Consider the following 12,513-nt stretch of genomic DNA (forward strand, 5'->3'; position numbering starts at 1 on the left):
TATTTGAGATATTTTTGCCAAAAAAAATATTGTGCAGTTAAATATTTTTCTGATTTTCGATGTTTGTTTGTTTAGGAAAATAAGTTAATGGAAAATTTTAGGTTAGTAAAAAGAAAAATATATGAATAAAGTAAGTATTCTTTGAGAAGAGTAAAACATTTGGAACTCTACTCCAAAACTTTTTACTGTTTTGAAAATAGTTGTTATCCATCATTTTTTCTCGTTTTCTTTTGTTGTTGTAACCAAACACCGACAAATATTTTATTTTCCATATTCCCTTGCCCAATATTTTTTTAAAACACTATATTTTTCTTTTGTAAACAAATGGGGCTTAGCTTATGTTGCAAGTTAAAAAATGCATATTCCAGTTTCCAGTTTCTATAGATAGCTTTTCTCATTTGATTCGAGACTTTATTAGCACTAAAATTTGAATTTGCCTCGATAAAGGTATTAAAATCTTATTTTCTTGACAATTTTCCAGCATTTCAATGTCAAATTGCTTACTTGTATGGTTAAAATAAACAATTTAACGATTCTAGCGCTAGATCAATAAATTTCAAAATTCATGAATAACTTGTTATCCATTCACATTTTGACAAATTGACATTAATCTGATTGTCATTCCAGTATTAAAATTGACAATTTTTTTTTTTTGCCAATTTCAACAAAACTGCCTGTTTATGTTCAATGAGATCATAAACAAGAAAATAAAAATAAAGTTTTATTGAAATTGGCATTTTTCTTTTGACATAAATAAGAAAAGAATAATAAAGAAGTTTTTTTAAACCATTCGTAGCATTATATACTGCTCCTAAACCGTTTGCCTGCAACCATACTTTAATGGAAAATAAACAGTAGCAATATATTTCACTACCTTGTCTATCGCCAGCTAAAACATCCATGATCGAATGTTGATTAAAATTCTCATCCAACATTTTATACATTTTCTGGAAATATGATATCTGATCGCATCTCAAAAAACAGTCAAGTGCCATTTCATGCAGGACACTTTCTGACTTGAGCCATTGAGCTACTGCCTTCAGACTCGAGAGAGAACCTGGAGGTTCTATATTACCCTTAAATAGGCCATATGCATCATCATGGACTAAAAAATCTATATTCAAATACAAAGGCAAAAAACAACATATGGATTCCTTTTCCTAAATATTATTTTTAAACAAAGCTAAGCTTGTTTACCTTCTTGTTCAATATCCATGCAGATCAGAAATTGTACAAAATGCAAATACAAAACAGCTCCGTCTGAAAGATTATTGTAGTTTCCATTTACATGATTATATGAGAAGATGATGATGATGATGGCTCAAGCATCTTGCTTGTTTTTGTGGCCTTCAAACTTATCTATAGCAACCTGTAGCTCATCTGTACCTCCCACAGCTTTCATGGTGTAGATATACACCCCTGCTACAAAACCAGTCAGCCCACCAGCAACTAACAGATTCTTCGTTTTCGGTGCAAGGCTCTTATATATTCCACTCATCTTGCAACAATGATGCTGAAAAGTAGCCAAGAAAACAAAAACAAAGATGAAATTAGTATTAACCCCTCGAACCGGTATCAACTTTAAAATGCCAGATCCAAAATTCTTGTTAACACTAGTCACAATAATAGAAACTAGTCTAATCAAATCACCCTAAAACCTAGCCAAATTGTACAAAATAACCCACGAGATTAAAGTTGAAAGGTTGATTTTTTTGCTTAGTTTGAATCAGGAACCTTTACCGAATCAAGAATTATTATTTACTCCCTCTCGCTATTATCTCCCATCATTTTTTTATAGCAGCAGAAACATTCCCCTAATATCAAAACTCTAGAACAGGGAAGAGAAGCATATCCTAACCACCATAGTTTTTGAAGATATGAGGGAGAATGAAGTCATAAAAATAAAAGTAAAGAGCAGAAAGCAAGAAACTAATCTTAGAATTTACTGACTCTGCAAATATCAAAACCTTGCGAATCCTTCAAAATAGGAGTGTCGACAAGTACAATACTCACGAAAAGTGCTCTACCCATTCATTAAAGATCGAGGTATCTGAATTTGTCCCAATAAGATTAAAATTGTATATACACCCTGTCCTAATACTAGGGATGTAAATGGCGTGGGGCGGGGATTTGATTTCCCATCCCCATCTCCGCCTAAACGGGGATTCCCCGTCCCCGTCCCCGCCACCTAAACGGGGACAAAAACTATCCCCGTCCCCGCCCCACGGGAAACCCCAATTAATACAAAATTATAAATTATAATTTATAGTAAATTCTAAATCACCTAAAAATTAAAATATATCATATTCATAATTTCATTAAAAAAAAAAACCAAATCACACCACAATCACCTAAAAATGAATGAGATTTAAACTCATTGATGAGTGCCTCACTAAAGGCAACAAACACCAAATACAAATCATATATAACCCCAATATATTTAGATGAATACAATTTAAAAAACTTCAGAGTTTAGAACGTCAAATATAAAATTTCAAATACAAATCATCAATAACACCAAATACAAATCATCTATAACTGAAGGCAAACTACAGTCAACAAAACCTCCTGAAACTACAGTCGCTTCCCGTCCAAGCAGTATTGCTGCCATTAGAATGAAGATGCAAGAAACCCAACAAGCACAATAGTGGCTCAACAAGTTTGTCTACAAAATCACGAAATCCATTTTGTCTGTAAAAGTACCAGCATTTCCAAGCTTCTCATCAAAAAATTTGGTTACAAGCTTAAGAATTGCACTGACTGTCGAAATCCACGAGTCCAAATTTTCATTTGACAAGCCACCATGATATAAGAATACAAGAGAAACACAATCCAGGACAACACTATACAATTTAAACTCATCATCAGTAAAAGCAAAATATTTGGAATTCGAAGATGTCTCTGTGAGTAAGAACAATGCATTGCTAGCAATAGAACCAAAGGCTCGCAAAAAGGTCCTTCAGAGTTTAGAAAACTTACCCGAGTAGGAGAAGCGAAGAGGTGGAGGCGGCGGTGGAGGAGGTCGAGATCGAGAGGTGGAGGAGGTGGAGGCGGCGCTGGAGTGGAGACAGCGAGTAGGAGAAGCGAAGCCGCTCACTGTTTCCGGCGTCGTGTGCGAGGTGGCGGTGCGAGGTGTGCGAGCCGACGTGGTGGTGCGAGGTGTGCGAGCCGACGTCGTGGTGGTGGTGGTGGCGGTGGCGGCGGCGGCGACAGAGTTGAGTGTGAGATATAGAACCCTAGAATATGAAGGAAGCAGAAGCAGAGAAGAATGGAGCGTTGCGTAACAAATTAACAATTTGTGAATCTTATTTTATGAATTGTGTGAAAATTCTAATATTCTAATATTTCAACCTTATAATATATTTTACATAATTAGTGAATGGTTCAAAAAGTGGAATGTGTTCGGATGGTGAATACATTTGACGGTGTTCAATTGGTTAGAGGTTTGATTCTCCATATTTACATTTTAAGTAAATAATTTTGCATTTCAGTTATAAACGGGGATTTAATCGGGGATTCGTGACGGGGCTTCACGAGTACGGGTACGGGGCAGGAGGGAATCCCTGCCCCGTCGGGGCGGGTATTCCCCGCCCCAGTTACATCCCTACCTTTTTTTTGGTAGAAAAAAGAAAGAAAAGACAAGCAAAACACCAAACCAAACTAGCCCGGAATTAGACTAGGAAAGCTAACCCCACATTATCCTCCGAGAGCAAAGAAAACAGGAAGTCAGGAGGAGAAGAGAAAGTTGAAATGTCCAGCACCCTTTCATGGCCCTCAGCAGCTAGCCGGTCAGCCACCCGATTCCGCTCCCTAAAAATATGGCAAAAGTTGATAGAGTCAAATGAGGAGCAAACCCTTCTAATCTCTTTAACTAAATTGTGGCTACCTAAACACAGAGCCTTTTTTGTCAGAAATCATCTTGACTGCCTCCAGGTTGTCTGCCTCCACAAGCACTCTCTTATGACCCAGATTAATAGCGAGCCTAAGCCCAGAAAGAATACCCCAGAGCTCTACAGTAAACGAAGAGCCCAAACCCAGATTCTGAGCGAAATCAGACAACCAAGCACCCCCCAGCATCTCTTAAGACACCTCCAGCAGCTATTATGCCGTTCTCAAGACACGAACCATCAGTATTCAACTTAACCATCCCCTCTCCAGGTCTACTCCAGCCAATGAGATGAATAACAGTCCTCTAGATGGAACTAGCTAAATTGTCAACCTTGAAGCTTTCTATGATTGTATTAACTTCTTTAGAAAAGAAAGCAAGCAAATTAGGATTAACAACAGCACCTTCCCCAAAAATATCCTCTTTCCTCCAATGCCAAATCTGTTGGCATACAACAGCAAAAAGGATAGCACCATGCTCCAGCTCAGCCAACAGATTCCCTCTAACCCCCTCACTAAACCAATCATGTTCTGTATATGCAAAGAAGGCAGAGAGAAACTGGACAGGAAGAACTTTCCTCCACACATCCTTACTCCTAGCGCAATCCCTAAGAACATGGCAAATAGTTTCCGCATGAGCTCTACATCTACTACAAGCGTCAAAATCCACCAAATGACGTCTTTTCCTGTCAACATTTGTAAGTAGCCTATTCTTTACACCAAGCCACATGAAGCTCCTAATTCGGTAACGAACTTTTAAGTCCCAAATAATCTTCCAAAGGTTCGAAGGAGGATCATCCAAACTCCGATTGAAAGCCTCAAAAGCAGATTTACAAGAATAAGCACCATTGTTAGTAAACTTCCAATAGTGAATATCCTCATCCTCCTCAATGCTACTAACTTTAACCCCCCGGATTTTCAGGAGGGTTTCAAGATTAAGGAAAGACTCAAACTTGGACCAATCCCAATCCCCCTCCGAATCCACAACGTCGGCAATACTCCAATTTCGAATCTCAGGAGGCGGAGGATAAGAACAAATATCTATTAAAGGTCGATTCCTAAGCCAGGCATCGTTCCAAAAACTAATTGATCTACCATTGCCCACCGACCAACCAACCCCAGAACAAAACTCAGAAAACACAACATTAACCCCTTTCCATAAAAAGGAGCAATTATGAATTCTCTCTTTGGGGACCCCCAAAAATCCTATCCGTCCTATATTTCCCGCAAAGTAACCGAACCCAAAGAGCGACCGGGGATTGCCACATCCTCCAAAGGAGCTTCATTAACAACACTTTATTATTGTCTCTAACTTGTCTAATCCCAAGGACTCCCTTATTTTTAGGTTGACAAACCTCTTTCCAAGGAACAAGATGAACTTTTTTCCTTTCTCCCGAATTCCCCCAAAGGAAACGCCGATTGATTTTATCAAAATCTCTAAGAACAGGCTCAGGCAACCGACAAGCTTGCATAATATGATTAGGAGCTCCACAGTTCACCGATTGAATCAAGGTAAGACGGCCCGCCAGGGAAAGGGAATTAACTTTCCAATTAGCACACTTATTATTAGTCTTATCCAAAATATCTTTAAAAGAAGCTTTAGAAACTCTATCAATATGGAGAGGAATCCCCAAATAGTTACCCAAAGAATTAGTAAGAGGAATACTTGATAACTCACTCAGCCTTTTACAGACCCTTTGATCCATATTCTTAGAGCACAATATACGAGATTTTTGGATATTAAGCTTTTGGCCTGAGGCAGAGCAAAAGTCTTTAAGGATATCCATGATCACACTAATTTGCTCCTCACTACCTTCGACAAAGATCATAACATCATCCGCAAAGAACACATGAGTAACCGGGGAACAAAATTTATTAATAGAAACAGGATGAAAGCTCCCAGTACCCATAGCCTCTTGAATAAGGTGAGTCAACCTCTCCATAGCAATAACAAACAATAAGGGGCTCATAGGATCCCCTTGGCGGATACCCCTAGAAGTAGTAAACTCCTCAGACATATCCCTATTGATCAGAACTTGAAACACCGGAGACGTAATACAAACCTCAATTAACCTCCTCCAATTATCCGGAATCCCAGCTCTCTTCAGACTATCAATAAGAAAACTCAAGTTAAGCCGATCATATGCTTTCTCCAGATCAAGTTTAAGAGCCATGATGCCACACTTGCCTTTTTTCACTTTCATAGAATGAACCATCTCCTGAGCAATAACAATATTCACCGGCCTAATATCCTCAGAACCCCTAAAAATCCCCTCAACAAAACTGAAAATCCCATCCTTCACAGTTTCCCAATGTTTATGATAGAAACCTGTCGGGAACCCATCAATACCAGGAGCTTTAGTAGCCCTAATACTAAAGAAAGCCTGAGTAATATCTTTATGATCAATCGGGTGAAAGGCTTCAAGAATCTTATCCTCAGAAATCGCACCATATAAAAAAACCCATTTACTACCAGAACCTATTAATAACCGTTTAACGCTATTACATAATAAAATAAAATTTAAACTCACTCTAAAAATATCAAATTAACAAGTAGACAAAGTATTCAATCACAGGTCCACAACTAAATAGATATATTAAATCATTCAACAGCAGTTAAGAATGTAGTAAACCATCCAATACGACAAATTAAATCCTGACATTTTTCAATTCTCCAAGTCTTGAGATATCATTCATCAACCTCTAAGAAAATAAAATGTACAATGATTAATTATGTAAATATACAAGAAATTTCCTTCCAGTGGATTTGGTATTGGTTAAGACTAGGGGTTGTGCATTTCTAGTGGTTGGTGTTCCAATAGTGAGAAAACAACATTATCATTTTTGCAGCTACCTACTCATCTACTTTTAAATGTAGATATGGTGCTAAAATTGCAAACAGAACGCATGCCAACACAAGTACAATCAATACAAATAGAAAAGTAAAGTAACAACGAAATTATATATGTCATATATCGTAGAACAATTTTTAAAGTTTTGGGTTAAAGAGTTCAAGGTTTCCAGTTTCCACAAAACAAAAAGCCAAATCTGCCAACAGTTCAAGGATTAAAGCTAAACTTATCATGCAAAGAAAATTGAGCAAAAAACATGAATATTGCTTTTGAATTAATCTTTATTCCTATGTATCTTTCCTATTTCTTTGGAATATTCTTCTCCAATTTTCAGCAGGAACTGGAAAATTAATTTTGACAAATACCAATCCGTATTTATTTTTCATTATTCTAATTCAAAGTCCAACTATAACTGCAAACTTCATATATATATATATATATATATATATATATATATATATATATATATATTATTTTTAAAATTAAGAATGTATTCTCTAATCATCTGATCTGAAAATGTTGGTGAAGGCTCTTATGTATTGTTTTGGTTTCTCAATTAAAACATGGGTTTTTTTACAAAGCTAGCACAATGGGGAGACCCATTTAAAACCCACTACACCAAGACTCTTCGACGTCCGGATTACCCATAACACCCTTGTTCTGTTCAAACCCCTTACATTCTCATTCCGGTTTCACCTTCGCTAAAGAAAAGCGAATTGCGAGGCGAATAATGGCGATTTGCGAATCAAAATACAAACGAAAAACATGGCGATGTCCTCCATCTTTTTTCGTTTGTGCATTGTTTATTTTGGCTAGGATATAGGTTTATGTTTAAGGTTTTGATTTTGTGGTCCACAACTAAATAGATATATTAAATCATTCAACAGTAGTTAAAAATGTAGTAAACCATCCAATACAACAAATTAAATCCTGGCATTTTTCAATTCTCCAAGTCCTGAGATATCATTCATCAGCCTCTAAGAAAATAAAATATACAATTATTAATTATGTAAATATACAAGAAATTTCCTTCGAGTGGATTTGGTATTGGTTAAGACTAGGGGTTGTGCATTTCTAGTGGTTGGTGTTCCAATAGTGAGAAAACAGCATTATCATTTTTGCAGCTACCTACTCATCTACTTTCAAATGTAGATATGGTGCTAAAATTGCAAACAGAACGTAGGCCAACACAAGTACAATCAATACAAATAGAAAAGTAAAGTAACAACGAAATTATATATGTCATATATCGTAGAACAATTTTTAAAGTTTTGGGTTAAAGAGTTCAAGGTTTCTAGTTTCCACAAAACAAGAAGCCAAATCTGCCAACAATTCAAGGATTAAAGCTAAACTTATCGTGCAAAGAAAATTGAGCAAAAAAAAAATGAATATTGCTTTTAAATGAATCTTTATTCCTATGTACCTTTCCTATTCCTTTGGAATATTCTTCTCCAATCTTCAGCAGGAACTGGAAAATTAATTTTGACAAATACCAATCCGTATTAATTTTTCATTATTCTAATTCAAAGTCCAACTATAACTGCACACTTCATATATATATATTATTTTTAAAATTAAGAATGTATTCTCCAATCATCTAATCTGGAAATGTTGGCGAAGGCTCTTATGTATTGTTTTGGTTTCTCAATTAAAACATGGGTTTTTACAAAGCTAGCACAATAGGGAGACACATTTAAAACCCACTACACCAAGACTCTTCGACGTCCGGATTACACATAACACCCTTGTTCTGTTCAAACCCCTCACATTCTCATTCCGGTTTCACCTTCGCCAAAGAAAAGCGAATTGCGAGGCGAATAGTTGCGATTTGCGAATCAAAATACGAACGAAAAACATGGCAAAATCTAGAAAGAATCAATATGTGAATAAAACCAAATCAAATGCAGGTGTCCTCCATCTTTTTTGGTTTATGCATTGTTTATTTTGGCTAGGATATATGTTTATGTTTAAGGCTTTGATTTTGTGGTGATTTTGTTTATTTTGGCTAGGATATAGGTTTATGTTTAAGGTTTTGATTTTGTGATGATTTAACATGAATTGAATGTGTTATGTTTGGTTGCTTAGTGTTAAAGGATATAATGATGATTTTCGAACTCATTTGAGTTGTATATGTGTGATTTATTAGTTTAGAACTTCTCAGTTTGACTACAATATTCAAATGTGATACTTTGCAATTACAAAATTGCGAAACGATAAACCCATAAACCGTCATTCAGGGTTTAACAAATAGTTAAATTGCGAAGCCTCCCGATGATTTGTGAAACTCTTTTTCAGCAAAAAGGATTTCGCAGGCAAATGCAAAGACTTAAGGCAAATTGCAAAGTCCTTTTTCAGCAAAAAAAAAGGCTTTGTAAATAGACAAATGCAAAGACTTATGACGAATTGTAAAGTATCTTTTTAGCAATACGTGCTTTGCAAAATGTATATTGCGAATATTCAATATGGATTTCTATTCACAATTTTTATTTAGAAGAAGTACTTAAAGCGATTACCATCATCAATTTTAATATGGGTAACAGTACCTAGATTAGTACTCTCCAATGTCATAGTAGTTCGGTAACATGTATTACTCTTACGGTGTACTACATTGAGCTTCTAACGCCCAACTTCTTGCCCTCCAAGCTTGCATGTAAGAAAGGTTAATTGTGTGCTCTTTCTCAAAATCCAAAATAATGTCCTTAGGTCGATAAAATTTATCACCCTGATCAAACTTATTTGCTAGAAGTGTGCCTGCAACACGTTTCCCCGCTTGCCTGTGATGTGATAAAATTTGATCTCTAGGACAAGTATGTTGGTCCATCCTATCCATTCTTTGAAGCCTGAACATCTCGGAATTCTGTATCAGGATAGCTCTAGCCCGCCACTTACATACATCATCATGTCTACATTTAACTTCAAGCAAAAAATTATTGGATTTGTAGACTTTCCACTCATATTTCTCTTGAATTGCATATCTCCCAAGTGCATCTTGCAATTCTCATTTGTTTAAGAATATATCTGATAACTTGCTGGATCCGATTTGATATTCTTTGCCGGAGTTACCTGCAAAACAAAACCGGAGACAGGATCTCCGGGAAAACTCTCCGACGATCAAGTCAGTTTTTGTAAAAATGAGTCTATAATTTAGCAATAGCTTTGTGGGAAAAAAATATGAACGTACCTCCCCCTTTATTCTTAAGGCCTTTTATAGGTGTTTTTGGGTAACCGCCGAGGGCGGTTACTCCTTAGTGGGTCACGTTCTGAGGGCGGTTACCCCTTTTTAGGCCATGTCCCTTTCGTGGCTTTCATGGCAACGAACGTGGTTCTGAGTGGGAGTCTTGACGCTCCGTTTAGGAATTCGGGGCGGTTTACTCGCTGCGCCCGCTTCCTTCATTCGGGTCCCGTCCAATCTTAGCCCATGGGGCTTTAATATGGGCTGGGCTTGCGAAATGAATAACCCGTTTTGGGCTTCGCGGGTTATCACATGCCTCCCCCTTGGTCTAGCAAGAGCCCTTTTAGGGTCTTTTTATAGGGGACGCTTCGTCTTTGTCCGATTAGTTCAAAGTTTTGAATTTGTGCATTTTCCCTCTTTCGTTTTCTTCGGCGTCGACCTTTTTAATTCCGTTACTTCTTTTCCGGCGTTGACCTCTTAATCCTGTCACTTCACTGTGTTGTCTTTTTCATGTAAGTTTTTCTTTTCACATTTGTTCCTTATTCGGTTTTTTGCTTCTGTTTTCCTTTTATCGATCATGTCAGACCTCGACTTCGCGCCGTTTGACGACGATTATGTCCGCGAGGTCTCTAACGAGGTCGAAGAGATGGTTGAGGAAGCTTCAACCAGCTCTCTTGGGTGTAATTCTCATCCCGCCGAATTCCTTCATCTGGCGAATACAACCGACGAGGGTTTAGGTTTTGACCCTAAAAAGTTGATTCCGCCACATGTCCCAACCCCTCGTTTGTTACCAAAGAAGGACAGGTCGGGAAGTCTGGTTTGTCAAGAGACAATCGATGATTTGCGGGAGCATTATCCCTGGCTCCGAGGTCTCGAGACTATCATTCCTGGGGAGGATAGGGGACCGGGCGATTACCCAAAGGGGTACTTCACTATTTTCGTGGCCCAGATTATCTGCGGCTTTACTTATCCGCTGGCGGATGAGATTGCTTCCGTCCTAGGCGGTTACGGAATCGCGCCCGGGCAATTGCATCCTAACGGCTGGGCCGATTTGACTCTGGACAAATTCTTGGCGGATTGTTTGGAGGTTCCCTTTTCGCCCAAAATCTTCTCCAAGCTCCACCATTTCAAAAGCTCGGCGGGGTATTTCACTTTCATCCGCCAGAGCGGATACTATGGTTTTGACGAGAAGCTGAACAAGATCCGCGAGTGGGATCGATCTTACTTTTTTATCAAGTTTAATGAGGAAAACCTGAACTTCCTTCGTTGCTGGAGCCGACCCAACGTAAAGAGTTTGAACTTCGGGTATCCCAGCAAGGAAGAATCCGCCGTTATCAAGTTCCTGAAGAGCACTCCTCCTTTTGTATGGACATACGATCAGGCCTTTCATATGTTAAGGAGCCGAGTGGCGATTGCGTACCGTGAGGGGGATCGCGTTGTCTATATTCCTTATCGCGTTTTTGTGCAAGGTACTTTTTATTTCCAAGTTGATGGTTTCTTTTAACCCTTTGCAGGGGTGATCCTTTATCTCAAATCGTTGCAGATCGGGAGGCTAAAGCCCTGGTGAGAAGAAAGAAGCGGATGACGGAAACCGCTTCCGTTGTAGGGGCGGATCCTTCTGGAGGGACGATTCCCTCTATTGGGGCGGCTTCCCCGGTTAGGGCTTCCGCTTCACAAGGTCCCGCTTCTGCCTCCGAGGATCTTCCTTTAACCAGGAAGCGGAGATAAGTGTGGATACAGAGTCTTCTCGTTCTAAAAAGAAGAACACTTCTGTGTCCCTTACTGTTGGCGGCGCACCTGTATCCGCCTCGTCTAAAGGAAAGAGCAGTACCCCCATTCACGAGGTATCTTGATCTACTCCCTCTCGTATTGCTACTTTTTCCTCATGAGCTATCTGCCGTTCTCTTGATATTTTTCTTTATGCTTTTGCAGCCAATCCCCGATATTAGCGGATGGTGGACTAGGACTTTCGGCCTGGCCGTGAACTTCTCTTGCAAGGATATTGTATCTTCCATATGCAATGTCCTCGGGCGACTTCCCTCTGCCTCCCGTGTGCGCGAGCAAGTACCGCTCCCTACTGCTGTGGAAGGGATCGAGAAGCGTTCTGTAGAGGTATATTATTGCTTTGTCCTTCGCTTTCAAATATCTTGTGTTCATTGTAATCGCATATTTATATTCGCCCATTTTTATTTGTGAGACGTGTTATATGCAGATTATCAATTTCGCTGAGGGCATTCTCCGAAGGGATGCAGAGCGAGCCAAGGAGTTGGAAAGTCTTGGTACGGAATTGGCGACTCAGAAGTCGCTTTATGATGATGTCCAAGGGAAGGTGAAGGTCCTAGAGGGCACCTGTCAGAAGGCCATGGGCGAGAAGGAGGAGGCCCTTAAATCCCTTCAAGCCAAGTCCGATGAACTGCAAAAAGCCCTCGACGACCTAGCTGCTTTCAAGGAGGCCCAAAAGAAGAGGGTTGAGGAGATTTTGGCTGAAGATGGCGCCCGCATCTACTGGTATGGGGAGCGGATTCATGCGGCTTATGAGCACGGGCATCAGGGTCTAGTACTTAACCGCCCCAAAGTTCCCATCCCTGAAAAGGATTTAACTGG

General features: G+C 38.9%; 1 protein-coding gene across 1 annotated transcript; it reads right to left on the reverse strand.

The window, feature by feature from the left end:
- Positions 1 to 1,103: 1,103 nt before the first annotated feature.
- On the reverse strand, positions 1,104 to 3,316 carry LOC136218000 (uncharacterized). The gene is made up of 2 exons (XM_066004719.1): positions 2,980 to 3,316; positions 1,104 to 1,513 (listed from the first exon to the last, which is right to left on the reverse strand). Exon 2 carries the CDS (start codon positions 1,496 to 1,498, stop codon positions 1,322 to 1,324), a length of 177 nt encoding a protein of 58 aa, XP_065860791.1. The 5' UTR covers positions 1,499 to 1,513; positions 2,980 to 3,316; the 3' UTR covers positions 1,104 to 1,321.
- Between the last annotated feature and the right edge of the window lie 9,197 nt (positions 3,317 to 12,513).

The sequence above is a fragment of the Euphorbia lathyris genome, chromosome 2, assembly GCF_963576675.1.
Source record: "Euphorbia lathyris chromosome 2, ddEupLath1.1, whole genome shotgun sequence".
NCBI classification, from domain to species: domain Eukaryota; kingdom Viridiplantae; phylum Streptophyta; class Magnoliopsida; order Malpighiales; family Euphorbiaceae; genus Euphorbia; species Euphorbia lathyris.